Source organism: Euwallacea similis, chromosome 23, assembly GCF_039881205.1.
Source record: "Euwallacea similis isolate ESF13 chromosome 23, ESF131.1, whole genome shotgun sequence".
NCBI classification, from domain to species: domain Eukaryota; kingdom Metazoa; phylum Arthropoda; class Insecta; order Coleoptera; family Curculionidae; genus Euwallacea; species Euwallacea similis.
In genome coordinates, this window is record NC_089631.1 from 3177937 (window position 1) to 3198645 (window position 20709).

The 20709-nt window shown below is 35.1% G+C and overlaps 1 protein-coding gene and 1 long non-coding RNA gene across 2 annotated transcripts in view; one reads left to right on the forward strand and one right to left on the reverse strand.

Annotated features, from left to right (window-relative positions):
• The window catches only part of LOC136416445 (uncharacterized), a 63279-nt gene extending 56139 nt beyond the window's left edge, over positions 1-7140 (forward strand). The window contains exon 3 of the long non-coding RNA XR_010752705.1: positions 6891-7140. This is a non-coding gene — a long non-coding RNA (uncharacterized lncRNA). The remainder of the gene's footprint in view (positions 1-6890) is intronic.
• An 11892-nt stretch (positions 7141-19032) lies between these two features.
• LOC136416509 (histone-lysine N-methyltransferase SETMAR-like) lies at positions 19033-20067 on the reverse strand. Its single transcript, XM_066401701.1, has one exon. The coding sequence runs from the start codon at positions 20065-20067 to the stop codon at positions 19033-19035; it is 1035 nt and encodes a 344-aa protein (XP_066257798.1).
• Between the last annotated feature and the right edge of the window lie 642 nt (positions 20068-20709).

Consider the following 20709-nt stretch of genomic DNA (forward strand, 5'->3'; position numbering starts at 1 on the left):
TGAATTGTTAGTTGCTTGTCTGTATTAGCTTGGGATTAAATAAATTAGCTCCCCAAACCCAACATATTTTAACGCATTTCCGCAATGTTCAACATCTGCAGAAGATTTACTTTTTTAAAATCGATTTTACTCTCGCCCTTCTTGACAGATCCCCTCACTTTTTTCCACCATGGATTACCGACTTTCGCCAAGCACGGTGATTCTTTTTACCTTCCACTTTTTCAAACACTATCTCAAATGAATAAAATTCAAATTTACAGATATTTTCAGACAATATTAATTAACAATATTAACAATAATATGAAATACTCACATGCGTATCATTATGCTGCAATCTTTTGTGAAACGTTGGGTTTAAAATCAGTTTTAACGCATCAAAAGTTTCTTAGTAAATACATTTCTAAGATAAGTTCGATTTTTGAAACCTCAGATAACGCTATATATTCGACTTTTGTATTTGACAGTGTTACCATTCTTTATTTAACACTTTTTAACTAGATTAGTGAGTCTGAAAATGTAAAATAAAAGCCCATATATGATCTACAGTCAATTAAGTCATTGCCCCAATCCAAATCGAGAAAATCATGTTACAGCAGATTTGAACACTAAATTTTAAGGAACAATTTCCAGTGTTTTTTAATTGTCTTAAAATTATATTCAATGCCTCTCATTAAGCAATTTCAAAACATCTATTAAATTGACTAAGGTAACCAGCATTGTAAGATATATCAGGTCTAGTCATGACTAAAAGATTCATTAGATTTTGTTATAATTTATTTGCAGGTTAGAGTTATTTGTAAAAATAGTTAGGAATGCATATGATTTTTTTATAGAAAGTGCGTATGGTATTGCTTATTAATGCGTTCCAATTTGGATCTCCCCAATTATACAGGGTGATTCACAACTTATCTATAAAATTTTAGGGGTAGGTGTGTCATGAAAAACTAAATCGATTTTGTAAGAAAATTTTTTGGAAAATCCTTATAATTTTCGCGGAGAAAATTGTTAAAGTTTAAGCGTTGTACTATCGACCACAAAAGTGGCCGACCAGTTTCAAATCAAAATCACTTACGGTACTATGGGTCGGATACCTTTTTTTGTCACATTTGACTTAGATTACTTTTTGTTGGATCCTCCTTTTTGTGTATATACATCAATATTTTGCACACAAACATGTATTGCTGGCCCAATTCATTAAGACAATTTTATTTTTTGGTATTTTCTCAGTTCATCGTTAAGGCGCAATGGCTCTGAATTTGAGCAAAGACCTAAAAAGTAATATAGTACTTTTGTACGAACAAGGGTGCAATATTTCCGAAATTAGTCGTGAGATGAATATTACGGTAAGTAATCACATTGTCTTTTTTCAATTAAGGTAACTTTATCACTGGCTTAAATTTGGGGACTTTTTTTGTTTATATTGTTACTTTTGGAAGGAATTTCATCTCGACTTGACCGAAAAGTCTGTGAGACGTCGGCTGTGTTATACAGGGTGTTCCAAATTCGATGTGCTATTATTGCTATCTCTTAAACGGGAAGAGTTACAGGGTCGGTTAAAGTGTTCAAAAGGACCTCCGTTATTAAGAAGACAGTGTCGAGCATTTTTTATAACTTTTTTTGGATATTTTCTAACATACGAGGAGTTAGTTTGTGCAGACAAGCAGTTTGAATTTTTGTATAAGTTCCTCCACATTCTGTGGTGTTGTTTGATAGACCTTATCTTTGATATAACGCCATATGGAGAGATCCATAGGGGTTATATCCGGGGACCGTGGTGGCCAGTTAATGTTATTATAATACTAATTTATTATTCATTTTCTGTGGCTTGATTGATAATTTATTTGCCTGCATAACATTTTTGAGGCATAATAATTGCATTTTTTACTTGGCCCTCCAAGACCGGCCTAGCTTATTGAGAGAAAAATGCAGAATTACTTCTTTTAAACTAAAACATAAAAAATTCTATCTTGTGATACATCATTGTAAAGGGGTTATTAAGAACTTTTAAAAATCGCCGAAACATGCACAGGTCAGTATTTAAAAAACTCAAGTTGTTATCATTATGTTAAAAGTTAAGGAACATTTAAAATTTTGAAATTTACTGGTTTGTAGACATAAGAAAACTACGAAGTTCTGGTATCAAACGCTTTGATGAAAAACCTTTAGTTATCGATTTATTTAGAAAATTAAATTCGACGCAATTTTCGTTTTTTCACAGCAACTCAGAAACTAAAAACCATTCGGCAACATTGTTTTCGGTTCTTAAAAGAGTATTAAATTTGGCACATTTTTTCCAATTTAACCGACCCTGTAACTCTTCCCGTTTAAGAGATAGCAATAATAGCACATCGAATTTGGAACACTCTGTTTAGGAAGAATTGGTGTTCAGAAGCTCAAATTTCAGAGGTTTTTAAAAATTTTTGTGCCCGTGAAGTTTTGATCTCGTTTCAGAGGGAGACCGTCCGTCGCGGAATCACCCATCATGGGGTCGAGGGTCACGAAGACGAGCGAGGACCCTCCAAGTTGTAGGACGACCAGCGGCAGGAACTGGTCGCCAATTTTCGGGAATGTGGTTTCCGACGAACATCCCAGTACGCTGTACGTTGGGATGTAAGTATGGAGACCATCTGAAGGACTCTTCATAAAGAAGGTCTTCATAATCGGCGATCAGCAACGAAACTTGCTCTGACAGAGCAACATAAACAGGTGCGATTAGCATTTTCCCAAGAGTATTTAAATTTCGATTGGGCAAAAGCTATTTTTGCTGACGAAAAAACTTTTTTGTCAAGCGAAAACGGCAGGCTATATTTATGGCGACCTCATAATACTCGGTACGATGAACGCTATATTGTATCGAACAGAAGGTCCGGCCGAATACGGGTTAACTTCTATGGGTGAATATCTGCCGATGATCCCGGCGAACTGGCAAGTTTTGAAGCAAGGGCGAATTCTATTGAGTACGTTTGGATGCGCGACGAAGTTACGCTTCTTTCTATTCGTACTTTGTATCCTGTGGCAGAAATGTCTGTCATCAATTATGTTGATGACAACTGTAGGATACATCGCGCAAACATCGTGAGGGGCTGGTATCACAAGCATCCAGACATAAATTATCTTCCCTGGCCTGCATATTCACCAGACTTAAACTCCATAGAAAATTTATGGGGCCTAATGGTTCAAAGGTGGCACAATAATAATAAACGTACTACCGAAGATTTGGTGGCACATTGCAACCAAATCTGGAATGCGGTTAGAGGTTCACCCTTGTGAGTTCAATGAGCCGAAGGCTACAAGACGTCATCGACGTCAATGGGGGAGTAACCCACTATTAAAATTGTTTATTTTTAATTTTGTCATTTATTTACATAAATTTTAAGTTTATTTTCTCTCAATCGTACTGTATTTTCGAAAAAAATGTGTCTTGAAATTTTCCCTTTTAACGTACGCATAACGAAAAACGCCGTTTATGTCATTTTTTGTTTAAAGAACTTTTGCGACATAGAAATCACTTGATTGTCAAGTGAGAAGTAGGAAACAGTCGGACTAGTTAATTCCTAATTCCCAGCAAAATATTATTGTTAATAAAAGTCTTGAAGTTTAGTAAGTTGTACTACAGTGTTTTGTAAATTGTTGGTCTTGTTTATTATCGAATTCAACATGTATTTTTTTTGTTTTTATCTTAAACAATTATATAACCATATCAATTTTTACAATTTACAAAATTCAATGTTAATATAGTGATGTCTTCATACAATTACTAACCGAATTGATTTATTTGAAATTATCATCCTGAAAATATTCCGACAAACTTGGTATTCGATGTAAAATTCTAAGTTTATTCGCTCAACACAACGTTTTCGTTGTGGATCATTTTTTGTGAACTGATAAGGCACCTTCGCTCGGAATACGTGTTAAGCGATTTTGAACCTTAGCGTGGTCGACCACTTTTGTGGCCGATAGTATAACCGGACGACTGTAATATTTACGTTTCTCTGCAGAATCCCTTTTAAGTTCATCAACCTTACGTATAATTTATAGTTAAGTCTCCTACGTGTCAATGATTGGAAGTTGAAGACATGGATGATCCGACTTAAGGGTAACAATTTATGATGCCAAAATTGCTTACACATATAAACTTGCTTCTTTTATTTCGAGTGAAACAAAAATACTTTTAAATCGAATCACCCATGTCTTCAGCTCCCAACCATTGACACGTGGGAGACCCAACTATAAATTATATGTAAGGTTGATGAACCTAAAAGAGATTCTGCAGAAAAACGGGAACATTACAGTCGTCCAGTTATACAATGGTTAAACTTTAACAATTTTTTCCGAAAATTTTTTAAGGATTTTTCAAAAAATGTTCTTACAAAATAGACTTAGTTTTTCATGACACACCCATCCCTAAAATTTTATAAATAAGTTGTGAATCACCCTGTATAATAAATTATGGTTTAAGCAGGGTGGTCTCTTTGACGCTGTATTACAAAGTTTGTGCAGATAAAAAGGCATGACCCTTGGAAAACCACCCAATTGATTTTTGCAATCAATTGACATATCTAATAATGTTGATCGTAATAAATTAACTATATTTAAAATTTAAGCTAACTAACGCCATGTTATAAAGGAAAAATGAAAACAAAAAAATTAATTTGCATACTCTAGGTTTTCTAAACGAAGCGTTTGTGGATCTATGTTTATGTGAATTTCTTGCTTTATTAGTTTTAGTCGAATAATATATTATTAAACCGATACAATTTAATTTCGGTCAATGTATATTGTGGTAAATATTATAAACTCAATTATATTTTTGAAATTTTTTCTTGCAAGATTCTTTTAATAGCGACGAATTAGAGTAAACATGTCGTGATTTCTATGTTAGTTCCAAAAATAGTACATGAACGAAATTGAGAACACTTAAGTCACAAGAAATTTTCTAAACTAAAGGAAATCTTTCTGACACGAGCGGTTAGGGGTGCACATACCATTAAAAAGTTAGTGATTTTCAAAGAATGTTTGACCTCAGGAATATCTTCACCTTGTAAATTTTGCCGATGAATTGAGAAGCTTCACGGTATAGATTATAAGGTTGTCCATAGGCTAAAAGTTTCACTGAAATTAAAGTTATAAATAAAAAACAAAACACAAATTGTGCGTTTGTCCCTCCATTTCGTTAAACGAAGCTTTAACATGTACAGTATATCAAAGTGAAACTCGTACACCTTAAAATTTTCTAATATGTCCTTCTTTTTTGGTCATTAAGGGTTATTTATATTTTTCTGTATATATTTCGGGAAGAGTAGTTAAGGAAGAACACGTTATTGAAAGAAAAAATGCTTAAGAATATATTTTATGAGAAAAACTTAAATATCTTTATTTCTTGCTAGTCAAACGCAAACTCGTACATCAATATAAATCAACAGAGAAAATTACAACAAACTGAAATTAGTATTTGGTAGACAGTCCCTTATTAGTAATTACATCTCGTAAACGGCGTGGCATAGACTCAACTAACTTTTGGCAATATTCAGGCGTAATTTTCGTCCACTCTTCCTGAAGAGCCAATTTTAATTGATTAATGTTGGAAATTTGATGATTCCGAATTGCAACCTTTAACTGGTACCATAAATGTTCGATCACATTGAGATCTGGACTTTGTGGAGGTGTTTCCATAACTTTGGAGCAATTATACAATAACCAGGTTTTAACTTTAATAGCCTTATGCTTCGAATCATTGTCTTGGTAAAAAATAAAACGATCCTTCAGGCCCAGCTTCTCAGCACTTTGCTTAAGATTTCGTTTTAAGATGTCAAGATAAACATCTTGGTTCATAATTCCATCAATAAAATGCAAGTTACCAGGACCGTTCGCGGACATATAACCCCAGACCATCAAAGATCCTCAACCGTATTTAACAGTTAATCGCAAATTCTTAGATTTTAGTGCTTCGTTGGGCTTTCTTCACACTCTAGTTATTCCATCAGAGCCAAAAATGTTGAATTTGCTCTCGTCCGCGAATATGACCTTGCTCCAAAATGAAATGTCTTCGTTTTTGTGCTCTTCAGCAAATTGAAAACGCTTGATTTTGTTTGCCTTGCTTATGTATGGCTTTTTCCGTGCGACTCTCCCATAAACATTATTTTTATGCAATAAATTTCGTATTGTTTGAGGATTAACTTTCTTCTTTAATTCGATTTCTATCAATTTGGCTAATTTTGGAGCAGACAACTTTGGATTTTCTGCAACTTTGCGTAGAATCCAACGTTCGTCATACATATTTAAAATGTGTTTTGATGATTTCTTCACTTTGTTTTTTATCCAATGATCCTGATTATAACGTTTGATTATGCTTTGTACTGAGGTATAAGGTCTATTAATAATTTTTCCGATTTCCCGGTAGTATTTTCCAAGTTTGTGATGGTGAATCGCTAACGTTCTTTCGGTTACACTTGTTTGGCCCCTCTGACGTCCCATTATTATAAATATGTTGATTATTACCCTTAAAACTTCATCAAAACTTCACTGGATTGTAATACACTAAATTTGAACCTGCACAATCGAATCAAGAAATATTTATGAGCTAGGAATTCTGGGTGTACGAGTTTCAGTTTGAGTATCAAAATATTATAAAAACTGTTATTTTGCCAATAAATACTTTTTGCAAGAATTTGTGATAAGAATCCATTCAGTCTTGACCATTCTTCCCGAAATATACATAGAGAAATATAAATAAACCTTTAATGGCCAAAAAAGAAGGACATATTAGAAAATTTTAAGGTGTACGAGTTTCACTTTGATATACTGTATAAGGTCCTATGAATATTTCGGTTTAATTTTTGAAGTTTTGTTGCAATTAAAAATGTGGTTAAGTGTTACTTTTATGTTTACAGAAAAGAGTTCTTCTTTCATTCATGAACGAGAAGCATTTAGCCAGTATAGTGATTGATATGAGAGACACAATGATTTTTCCGGGATCGTAAGTTGCAATGCTTAATGAAATGAATACTATATTTATGTTGCATTGATAAATTACGAATAAAAGAGCAGTATTTGCTGGTTGTTTTATTGATTAATATCCTATTTTTAAAGGAGTTCTGGGGAAGTGGATTTTATTTTACGAAAATTAGCAAGTGCCGAAAAGATGATCAGTATGCCTAGTTATTTCACAGATACCTACATACAAATTCAAACGTATTCGATTCCAGAGTTGAAAAATTGTAAATAATCATCAGTTAAAGGAAACGGAGATTGATGTTGGTGTCATTCCAGAAGTGTCAATGGAGTGCGAGGTGAACTGAGTAGCTTTGCCGAAATTGACACTTGGAGTGGACGAAGAAAGATTTTAAATTTGAAGTTAGCGAAAAAAGTCTATAGCTGAAGAAAACTGAGTAAAATTATCTTTACTCATATTTCGAGCACTAAGTGTGTTGATAAATAAATCCGATTTTTAATTCTTACTTCGGTAATTGATTTTTGAAAGTACTATTCAATTCTTGATAGGCATGAAGACAGGAAGTTATACCAGGAACAAATTTTAATAGCAACGTAAATACTAAAATTAATATCAGGTGTGATGTACAATTGCTTTGTGGATTAATAACACTGGACAATACACAGTTTTTACTTTTCACGTAAAATGTGTTTATTTTTGCAAATTGAAGCTGTCAGTTGGTTTTTGAAGAGTGCGGAAGTGTGTGGCCGACTTCTCGTGAAGTGTTGAGGTTCCTTCGATAAACGAAAACCACGAAAACAACAATTTGGTTTACGAAAGTGGACTGTATTAAATTTCACTTATATAAATAATGGTAAAGTATTGGTCTAAGTATGAAGTGGGAGTTTGCTTAGTTGGGAAGATTACGAGTTACGTTTACGATCACATGTCTAGAGCGAGCACTGGTCAAAAGAAAAAGAGGACAAAATTACTGCGATCATCCCTTAAGTACTAAACCCGAGGAACTCCAACCAGGGGCGCACCAGTACCAGAAGCCCTTATGGGCAATGGTCGCGCCTAAGGTCATAAATCGCCACCATCTGGCAAATACCTATACAAGTCGCTTTCATTGAAGTATGGCAAATCCGCCGAATTGCGGATCGCGGCAAAGGTCCAATTTAGAAAGCTTCCTTTGACTAGTAGCGTATTTCCCAGCCATAAAGAGCCCTTCGATATGGCCTGATGGGTACGATGGTCTGGCGCCCAGATGGAATCCTTCAAATACGTATCGATGCCCATGGGCGTAACTTAAGGGATGAAAGTACAAAACAAATTAACTAAGCAAACTACGCCAAGAAACAATAACCTACAGTCCTTAACATGAATAACCTAAAGTCCTTAACATGAAGTAAAGTGTAAACAAAGCAAGGCGTGAACAACTGACTCGGCGTCCGTAACCGGCACAATGACGTGACAATAAGGCTGAATTAAAAAAATATAAGACTAAAATTTCATAAAATACCGGTATGGAATTATACGTACGATTAGCTACACGAGGAGGAGCTCTTCTGGTGTAGCAAAATCAACCGTTATTCTAAGAAAATCAGAACAGAAGCATTATAGAATGCCTGCCTATTTGAAATGAATGAAAAGGAAAAACTCGCAGCTACTTTGAATATCACGCAAACTCAGCTAAAAACACTCCAGAAGCAGCTAACACTGTAGAAAGAACAGAATAAGGAACAAAAAATGTTGCCTAACCGAAGATACCAAAACAGCGACAGTAAAAATGACTATAATTACTCATTCACTTATAGCATAGACGAGGATGAATTGACCAGGGAAGTAGGTTGGATAACAGCTACCAAAAGCAGAAAGCGAAATAAGAAAAGAAAAACAAGCAATTCGCCAGGTTTACCCCAGAGGCAACCAACAGCCAGCGAAACAAAGCAACAAAGGAAGGAAAAGAAAGCACCCATCCCACCATCAATTATCGCAACTAATGTCACAGACTATGACTTACTGCACAATCAACTATAACACCACGACATACAGTTTAATGTAACAGAGTTAAATAATGATTAAATGAAAATCAATACTGATAATCCCCAAAATTTTTACAAAACAATAAAATGTATTGAAAAAATTAATTTACAATGAAATACATATGAAGACAAAAAAATCAGAGACATAAAAGTAATGGCAAGAGGGCTACCGTCAAGTTCCTCTCTCGAAAAGATCGTTTAAGAACTAAACAGACAACTGAAATGTGTCAATGCCACAAACATAACAAGAAAAACTTAAAAACAAAGAAGGCGAATATGAAATAAGGATAAAATCGTTGCCACTATTAATGCTGGCATTCTATTTCGAAACAGAAATTAAAAATATATATGAAATTGAGTTTATATTAGGGGTGAAAGTGAGAATTGGACCCCTTAAAAAAACAAAATGATGCCGTAATGTAAGCGACGCCAACTCCATGAACATACTCAAAAATACTGCAGTAGAGAACCAAGATGCGTAAAATGAGTAGGAAAACACCTAATCCCGCAATGTAGAAAACCTAGAGAAACAAAGTCGAAGTGTGCAAACTACAGCGAATAGCATCCCGCAAGTTACCAAGGATGTATTTTAGCAAAAACATTCCAAGAAAGAAGAGAAAAATCATACGAGGGAATCCCAAAGACACGAGTACAAGTAAACCAGTTAAAACACACTCACAAGTTAACAGTAAAAAAACATATGTTCAAATTGTTAAAAAACCAGAACAGCAAACTGGTTCGCAATCCTTAAAAGTTCCTAAGGATGATCTAATGTTACAGATAATAGCAAGATTGGACAAATAGGAAAAATTGTTTGAAACATTATACGGAAAAATTCAAATACTGGAAAACAACAAGAAAACAGCTATAGCAGTATAATAGGTATGGAAAAGGCAAAAAAAAACCATTAGAATAGCAACCTGGAATGCTAACGGGATCAGACAGAAGCAGTCTGAACTACAAAAACTAGATGTGTGCCTTGTGTCTGAAATCTATCTCGTTAGAGATTCATACTCTTTCTGTCTCAAATTATGGTATAAATTTCTTTAACATTTTTTAATTATTGATTTTTTTTGAAATATTTTTTTTAGACATTCATTATTTTCATTAGACATTCCAAGATCAACGTTTTTTCGCATATTTAAAGAAGGCACACAGTTGATGCGAATAACATCAACAGTGAAACCATTGTTAACAGAACTAAACAAATTAGCTCTAATAAAATTTTGTCTATCGAAGGTGAAGCCAAATTAATTTTTTAAAGACATGTATGACTATGTACAGGGTGTCCCATTTTCGATGTAATTGGGGGGTTTCCGGTATTTCCCGAATAGATAGAGAAAACCCATGGTCGGGACACTTGGCCCGATTTTTGAGACAAATTCAATGGTCTAAACAGCATTTCGATATCTCAACTCGTTTGGGAGATATAAGGTGTTTTCCCTTTTATGCCGTTTTCTTTAAAATCCCATAATTTTTTTGTTTATGAATATTTTTTATTTTGGTAAAAACACCTTTGTTGTGTTTTTTATGTACAATCCAGTGGCGTACTCGATATTTTTCTAGCTTAATTTATTTTCGAGTTACAAACCAAAGTTGCATTTTTTAAATGCTAACCGTATGATTCCATTAAATAGAGATTTTTTTTAACTTTCTGAAAATATACAGTTTCATATATTTATCTCGATAAATAAAAAAATTATAAGCGATTTTTTGCAAGAACGACTCTTGATCAAGTCACAATAACAATAACAACATTTTTATTATAGTACAGTCATTTCTCATTTCAAATATTCTTCAACTGATGTCCGTTATGATGTAAACATACTTCACATCGGCGCGAAATACTCTCTATTGCCCTAATGAACTAAATAGATTTTTGCCTTAAATCTTCAAATGCTGTCCTGATTGAATTGACCAATTATTTGTATGTTTCATGACGAGTATGGTATATTATTTTTTTTTTAATTCCCACAAAAAGAAATCCATTATTGAAAGATCTGGAGATCTTGCTGGCCACTGAATAGGTCCGTTATTGCCAATCCATCGATTGTTAAAGTTTCGGTTTAAGTATTCTCGGACTAAAACAGTGTCATGACTAGGCGCACCATTTTGTTGGAAATAAACATTTATCCTCTGTGCCAATGGAAGTTTGTCTAGCAGTTGTGGAAGGCAAATGTTTAATATTTCCATATACAGTGAAATCTCCCATAAGCGGACACCGGTGGTCGTCTTCTATTTGTCCGCTTATAGGAGGTGTCCGCTTATTAGAAAATGTGAAAATATAGATGGGTTTTTTAAAACTTATTTATTAAATAAATATTTTATTCAATTAAGAGAGTAAAATAAGAATAATCTTAACTAATCAGCCACAAAAAAAGAAATATTTTAAAATGAGAAATTAACAAGTACGTATATGTATGTACATGTATGTACTACATATATACATACATATTTAGGTAACTAAAGTTTAGAAGTAAAATACTCAGTAATTGAAGTTTGACGGGTCTTTTTCTTCATAAAATCCTCTTCAAAATGTATCTCTAACTTACTTAACATTTCGAATCCTCTCAAATCACTGTTCTTCAAAGAAAACTCTTTTAATTTATTTACATTATTAAACGCGTCACTGTAAGAATGTATTTTACTATCGCTCATATTATTGTTGTATATCATCGTATCCGATTCATCTTCAGAGTCTATCTCTTCCGTGTTTTCATTAGAAATTGAAACTTCCATTTCTTGATCTTCAACTTGAACAGCGTTATCAACATTAATAAAAGCATCTGTATCAGTTTGTTCATGTCCAGCATGTCTCATCATTTTGCACACCTCCGCAAGTTTTGATAACGGGACTTCGTCATCTGGGTCCCAACCCTCACCTGATATTGGTGTAACTTCATATCTAAACCCAGCTTTAGTAAAGCAATTCTTTATGGTCGTAGAAGATACTTGTTTCCAAGCTGAATGAATGAAAAACACCGCCTCCAGTACATTTATACATTTGGCTAACTCATTAGCGTTGTTAACACTGTCCATTTTTATTAAAATGTGTCTTAATATAATTGAGCGGTAACATATTTTAAAATTCTTTATTATTCCCTGATCCAATGGTTGACACAAAGCTGTCGTATTTGGTGGTAAGAAAATTATTTTGATATTCTGCAGATTGAGGTCTCTTGGGTGAGAAGCGGCATTGTCCATAAATAATAAAATCTTCCGTTTTTCCCTGGCCATTTTGTGATCAAACACTTGTAGCCATTCTGTCATGATATTACTTGTCATCCAAGATTTGTTATTTGAATACCACGTGACAGGTAAAGTACGTAGGTCCAACTTCTTGAAACAACGAGGCCTTGCTGATTTTCCGATAACTAAAAGCTTTTCCTTCTCACCTGCCATATTTGTACAGTGTAAAATAGTGAGGCGTTCTTTGGCCATTTTTCCACCCGCACATTTTTCACCTTTTAAAGCGAATGTTTTTTCGGGTAAGGCACGAAAGAAAAGGCCAGTCTCGTCAGCATTATAGATATTTCTTGGCTCGTAGTGTTTCAGTAACACCGAAATATTGTTCTTGAAAATGGCGACGTGCTCCGTATTGACAGTAGCAGCCTCTCCTGAAATTGAACGAAACGTAATGTTGTGTCGAATCCGAAATTTTTCAAGCCATCCAGAAGAAGCGCGAAAATCCTGGTACCCCATTTTTTCTGCAAGTTCTTTCGCCTTTGATCGAATTATAGGCCCTGATATAGGAAAATTTTTATTCCGGGCTTTAACAAACCATTCATAAGTTAGTTTGTCGATGTTAAATCCCTTAGTTTTGAAGAATGATCTCTTCTGCTCCGAGTTAAATGATGTAACACAACTGTTTAATAGTTGTTCTCTCTTCTTAATTATTTCACTTGCCTGGGTTTTTCCTATATTAAATCGGGCCGCTAAGTTACGTACACTAAGTTTTTCTCTATCGTAAACTTCCACTACTTGCAGCTTTTCTTTTAAAGTTAACAGACGTTTTGTTGGAGCCATTATTAACATATAAACACTAAAAACACACAAGGAGAAATACTACTACTACTACGACTACTCCGAACGTTGCGTTAAATACAAATGTAGTAGACAAAAATAGTGGCATGGTTATACATACATAATATGCCTTTCGGGAGTCCGGTAATTCCCCTACGAAAGACGTGCGGCCAGGCAAAACGTTGCCATTCGTTAAATATATTAAAAGGAACGGCAACGTTCATTCGAAAATTATTTCCTGGTCGCGGGCTAAATAAATGTCCGTTTATGAGAGAAAAAATGTAAAAATGGAGTTAGATTCAATGTCCGTGTCCGTTTAATAGACAGTCCGCTTAATAGAGAAATATTTATTAGAATATCTTATGGGAAAGAGTTGGTCCCCAGAAAACTGTCCGGTTATTAGAGAGGTCCGCTTATCGGAGGTGTCCGTCAAGGGAGATTTTACTGTACCTCTCGCCGTTAACCCTTCATTACTACTATAATTTTTTTATCTCTTAATACTACTGTGTCGTAATATTAACGACTTTTATTAAAACTCAAAAAGAAAATGTTTGCAATTTGTTTTTATTATAAAAAAATTGGCATATTATTATATGGTCTTTTTGAAATAGTTTTACACAACTTACAACAAAAATATATTTACTCCATTGAACACACCGTACAAAGATTCCCGCGGTGTTCTCTGCAGACTGGCCTTATCACTTCACCCGCAACGTGGGTGAGCGACCCTCATAAGGGCTATAAAAAACAACCCTGACGAAAATAAACTTCTCTTCTTCGGTAACATTCAGTGCGGCGTTGCCACTTACGTTTTTTTTTACCGCTTAAGTTATTAATTAAGTTTTCAATTGCTTTTAGCAATGTTATTGTTGAATTATTTTAAGTTTTTTTGTTACACGTCAAATAACCTGTATGTGTCAAGTACATTTTTCCACATTTTATTCAAATTTTAAACCTTATTATAGCTTTTCGGTTACCAACTTTGACATTTTTTTTTTGAAAAAACTATTAGGTTTTCGACCCCTGTTGTAAGGAACTTTTTTGTTCAAAATGATGTTCTTAATCGCTGGTTAAATTTACGAAAGTTATTTCACTAACACCCTGTATAAATAATGGTAAAGTATTGGTCTAAGTATGAAGTGGGAGTTTGCTTAGTTGGGAAGATTACGAGTTACGTTTACGATCACATGTCTAGAGCGAGCACTGGTCAAAAGAAAAAGAGGACAAAATTACTGCGATCATCCCTTAAGTACTAAACCCGAGGAACTCCAACCAGGGGCGCACCAGTACCAGAAGCCCTTATGGGCAATGGTTGCGCCTAAGGTCATAAATCGCCACCATCTGGCAAATACCTATACAAGTCGCTTTCATTGAAGTATGGCAAATCCGCCGAACTGCGGATCGCGGCAATGGTCCAATTAAGAAAGCTTCCTTTGACAAGTAGCGTATTTCCCAGCCATAAAGAGCCCTTCGATATGGCCTGATGGGTACTATGGCCTGGCGCCCCGATGGAATCCTTCAAATACGTATCGATGCACATAAGCATAACTTAAGGGATGAAAGTACAAAACAAATTAACTAAGCAAACTACGCCAAAAAACAATAACCTAAAGTCCTTAAACATCTAGCAAGTTGATGGCTTAGGTCAATCATAAATTGATAATATGACAAAGATTTCTTATTAGTCTTTACACTATTGTAACAGTAGATGACACAGGAATTAATGCAGGTAGCGTTAGCCATTTCATAAAATATACAGAGCGGCCATCGTCTCGTTTTTCGACTACAAGACATATTCGAACACATCTAATCAAAAGTATCCACTCCCGATTTTGTTTCGTTGTAGTTCAAAACGATTGCTGGTTTTCCATTATTTTCTGAAATTTCAGCATCTTCGTGAATGGTTGACAATAGCAAAACTATCTTATTACTTTTGGGCTTATAAGGAACCAATGTTTTTTGTTTGTCAAAACAAAACATTGATGAATATAATTCTCGTCCCTTCACCTGCAACATTTCTAGTGGGATTTCCTTTTTGTTTTTTCTTATGGTACTAATAACAATCAGTTTATAGGGATTTTCTAGAAGTTGGTCAGCTAAGGAAACGGAAGTAAACTAGTTGTACATTGTAATGTTTCTATTGCTGCCGTGTACGGATTTGGTTAATTCTTTCACATAATATTCTGATAACGATAATCCGTTTGTGTCTGTTGATTTTCCCAAATAAGGACTAGCGTCTATCATGTACTTTAAAGAAGAGTCGGAAAGCATCATAATCTTGATACCGTATTTGGACGGTGTTTGGTCCAAATTTGGCGCGTGTAAGTGGTTGGGTCGATTCACCCCTTTCGATACGATAACCGTGAATTGCGTAGATCGTGGACTGGATTGATCGATTATGAAGGACCACCCTGAGTTCGCAGTCTCAGAGACACTGTTTTCGCGTATAAAAGAAACTAAACCTTCTTAACTTAACAAAGGTTTATTGGTAACATTAACAACTATACAATATCGAGAAATGCGTTATTTAAAGAATGTTGACGAGAGTTTAACGCGTACGAGTCCGTGATGAAGTAGCGAGAAAAGAGAGCTTCTTCAGTTTCGCACCCTCCTTAAGTATTGATACGGAGGTGTAACGCCCATAGACGTACCCCCGATAGGGCCCCATTAGCGGCTTCTAGGTTACCTTGTCGCGTTAAAGCGTAGCACTTAGAGGCACGATCGCTGGGCTTTTATTGGAGCCCAGCCATTGTATTCGTTTGGCGGTACCTTTAATTTAAATTCGCAATGTTAGTCCGACAAAGAATAGTGCTGGAAATCCCAATCATAAAATAACTTCCCTCAGCCGAAGATGGGTGTTAAGCGCTGGGAATTCCAACAGTATTACCCAATGGCTGGGGTTGTCCATGGGCGCAACATCAGTTTCTTAAACTCACTTTGAACATTTAAACTAATAAATAACCCAACCATAATCCATGAAAATAATACGTCGCAAGTCCTAACAGACGGTTTACTAGGAATGTACATTCTAAATGTGCACCTTCCTCGGAAATCTAAAAGTTGCTTATCTATTGTCAAGTGTGACGATGGGGTGTATGACGTTCTGCATATTGTGATAAAAGCATCCCATATTTGACGAATATGTGCAAATGAGTCTGTTTTCGCCTTTTCCTTTCTTGTCAATTTGTCATCAAAACGGATGCAGTTAATCAGGAAAGTAAATCGTTCGCAACTCATACAAGACTTATAGAATGAACCTCATATTGTAGAATCAAACATATGTTTGGAGTTGAGATGATTGTCTTTCTTGACTGCTGACATAACCAGAATAGCGAACAAAGCTAATAGTTCATTTTTTGTCAGCGATGAGACAAACGACTGACTTTCAGCGTAGTTATTAGCTTGCTTAGTAATCTCCTTATTGGTGTAGCGCACAATAGTATCCAGTATATTTTCTGAGAAGAAATTTAGGAAATATTCCAAAATATTTGTACATTTTTTGGCATCGTTTTTTGCTCCGGATATAAAATAAATTAAATTGCGTTTAACAGTTCTTCTTGATCTTTTTGGAAGTTCGGTAGACCACTTGTGCCAATTCCTTCCTTTTAGATAGGAAAGTTTAGTTCTCTTTATGCTCTTCTTTTTTGTGGCCTGTGTAAATTAGATAACGGCACATTGTCGTCAGATGAAGTGCTGCTTTCCTTGTCTGCAACTTCAGATAATTGACGACTTGTTTCTGATGGAAAAAGGGGAATGTTTGTATTATCTTCGAGGTCTGATTCGTTAATATCACTGAACTCATTTTCAACTTTTACTTCATCAACTTCTTTCCAATTACTCTCTATGTCTTCGCTAGGTTCAATAGGATCGTCTGTTTCATTAATTATTTTTTCTACTTCCATTTGCAATTCACGGTCGGTTCGTAGCTTGCGAGATAACGCCATTCTATTATACAGGGTGGTGACGATTTCGATGTGTCACTATTGGGATTTCGAAAAGTAAAACAGATAGAGAAACGATTAAATTAGAGAAAATTTGTGCATTTTTGGGCCTTCTCACATGAGCTTTTTAAAATAGCAAATATCCTGTCATTTTTGAAATACACTGCGTGACATAGAAAAGAGAACACCCCGTAAAAATGATTTGATTTAAATAATTTTTGGTATGCATGTTGTTTACGCCAAAACAAATACTTCATTAAAAAGTTGAACAAATTTAATTGTTAAAAACTAAAAAAAATTTAATAATTTGTCGGTCCTCCGCGGTGTCTTTTACATTCTTGTACACGTCTAGGCATGGATCTAATGAGGTGATTGATGTCCTCTTGGGGGATCTCATTCCAGGCTAACTGGACAGCATGACACAGCATCGCTAGGGTTTGCGGGGGATGGGGTAAATTATGCAACCTTCTACCTATAATATCCCATACATGTTCGATCGGTCAGAGGTCTGGAGATCGAGGTGGCCAAGGTAGCAAATTGACTGCATTTTGTTGGAAGAAGTCCATAGTCACTCTAGCCACATGTGGTCGTGCATTGTCTTGTTGGAAAACTGGATCAACAAGAGTTTCCAGATAAGGCACAAGATGAGGTTCCAGGACTTCTTGGATGTATCGCTGGGCTGTCATACTGCCTCTGACGAAAACTAAAGGTGACCTGCTACCATATGCAATGGCACCCCAAACCATTACCCCAACAGTCTGATGGACATGCCTCTGTATTGCAAACTGAGGATCCCATCTTTCACCCCGTCTCCTTCGTATTCTTGCCCGACCATCATGCATACCGAAACAGAATCTGGATTCGTCACTAAACACGATGTTATCTCATTCCAGAGTCCCATGTATCCGTTCTTGGCACCACTGTAGTCGATTTTGACGATGATTTAAGGTGAGGGGTAACACGAGATAGGGACGGTAGGAAATCAATCCAAAACTTCTTATGCGGCGATAAATGGTTCGTATCCCAATGGCCCTTCCATACTCAGCGAACCACTGATCCGCCAGCGTCCTCGACGAGACGAACCTATCTCTTAGGGCCATAATTCGGAGTCGGCGATCTTGGCGTTCTGTAGTTCTTCGAGGTCGTCCAGTACCTGTTCTTCTGCCTGTTTGCCCTTCTTCGAACCATCCCTGACAGCATCTCACTATAGTGTTTACACTACGGTTCAATCTAGTGGCGATTTCCCTAAATGACAGACCAGCCTCTCGTAGACCCACTATTCGACCCCTCTCAAACTCGCTCAATTGATGAAAATTTCGCTCTATTTTGGTTCTAGGCATATCTCTACGCAGTTTCTAAGCACACTACACTCCAATAAATATTATTTTCCAGTTGTATTGTTGATATTTTATTGCAATTTTTATATTTAAAAAAAACCTAAAATTCCGAATAACTCGTAAATACGTAGATAAATATGAGTGAAATTTTGATCGTTTCTGCTATACATATAAACAAACATGCATACCAAAAATTATTTAAATTAAACCATTTTTACGGGGTGTTCTCTTTTCTATGTCACGCAGTATATTTGAAAAAAACTGAAAATCGTCGATTTTGTTTTTTATTGTTTTCTGTGCTATTATAAGGAATAGAAATATGAATTTTGGTACACATACTTAATTCGATGAAAGGAATAAATTGGCATTAGAATAAAGACGGTACATGTTATAATTTTGAAGATACGGCACCCAACTTTCGTTTTTCTTATGGACGCCATCCTTCATTTTTATGCTGTTGGATACAACGAAAAATTTCACTAACTAATATGTGGAACACATTACAAAGTGTTTTCAAAAAATTCCATAAAAAAATAAAATTTCTAATCGCCTTCACTATTTCACTTTTAATAAAGATATTTTTTATATCGGGTGGACCATGGCGGCGATGACGATTTAGATGTTATAGTACTGAGATTTCGAACATGATAAAATAAACAAAAAATAGAACAATTACAAAATTTTATTTATACATTATTCTAACAATATTATCTTACACCTAAAAATTGAACAAATGTTTTTGTTAGAACAAATAACTAATTTAATAGCTGTTCAAAATGGCCACCATTATTTTCAACACAAAGTCGTGTTTTTAAACCCATTTGATCCACAGGTCTTAGAACACTTTCCTGTGATATTACTTGAAACGAATTAGTTATCTTCATTTCCAGGTGTTCTAAATTGTTTGTAACGGTTGCAAACACATCGTTCCTTACAGTACCCCATAAGAAGAAGTTCAAAGGGTTTAAGCATGGAGAACGTGGTGGCCACCGAATAGGCTCATATATGCCCATCCATTTGTTGGGGAATTTATTATTTAAAATTTGCCTCACAACATTTGAGTTGTGAGGAGGAGCGCCATTATTTAGAAACCACAAGTCCCGCTCCACAGCTAACGGAACTTCTTCCATTAAATTTTCTAAATCGTCTTGTAGAAAATTTGCATATGTGCGTCCGTTTAATCGATTATTGATAAACACAGGACCCAAAATTTTGTTTCCAATTATTCCAGCCCATACATTTAACGAAAATCTAATTTGAGGTCTACCCTGCCTCATTAAATGAAGATTTACTGTGGAGTAAAAGTGCTGGTTTTTCCTGTTAAATATTCCACTATTGGTAAAAAAAGATTCGTCGGTCCAAAGCACTTTCTTGGAAAAATGTAAATCGTCTTGTAGTTTTCCGGTGTACCAATTGCAAAACTCCAATCTTCGTTGTGCATCATCCTCATGAGATGTTTGAACAGGAAGGAATTTGTAATCATGGAGCTTGTTTTTTTCCAAAATCTTACGAACAGTACTATCGTGGATGTTACATTCGTTGGCAATGTTGCGACTTGAGTTAACAGGATTAATTTCAATTTGCGCCAAAACGTTGATTTCGTTGATATTAGCAGTTTTTGGTCGATACTTCAGTAAACGTACCTGCTGGAAGCTATCATAGGTTGCTAAATTTCGGGAAAGCCTGGAGAATATTGCAGGATTTGGTTGTTGCCTTTCAGGGTATAATTGATGATAATTTTTTGCAGTCGTTCGACAATTCCTATAACTACCTACGTAGAAATCGTACATATCTTGTTTTTCTTCATATGAAAACATTTTATTACACTGTACGCTTTGCAAAAACAGATTGAATTCAGATTTGAATGAGACGTAACTATTTTCAATTTGAATAAACGTCACAGCAAAGCAGTTATTTTTTTTTCTCATGGCTCACTCGATATAAAAAATATCTTTATCAAGAGTGAAATGGTGAAGGCGATCAGAAATTTTATTTTTTTAGGGAATTTTTTGAAAATATTTTGTAATGTGTTGCACATATTTGTAAAGGAAATTTTTCATTCTATCCAACAGTATAAAAATGAAGTATGGCGTCCATAAGAAAAACGAAAGTTGGATGCCGTATCTTCAAAATTATAACATGTACCGTCTTTATTTTAATGTTAATTTATTCCTCTCATTGAATTAAATATGTATACCAAAATTAATATTTCTACTTCTTATAATAGCAAAGAAAATAATAAAAAACAAAATCGACGATTTTCAGTTTTTTTAGATAATTCAAAAGTGACAGGATATTTTGCGTTTATAAAAAACTCATATGAGAGGGCCCTAAAATGCACAACTCTTTTCTAATTTAACCGTTTCTCTATCTGTTCTACTTTTTGAGATCCCAATAGTGACACATCGAAATCGTCACCACCCTGTATAAAA

What these genes read in the sequence shown, in the direction of transcription:
- LOC136416509 (XM_066401701.1), bottom strand. Translation starts at nt 20,067, where the DNA reads ATGTACGATTTCTACGTAGGTAGTTATAGGAATTGTCGAACGACTGCA.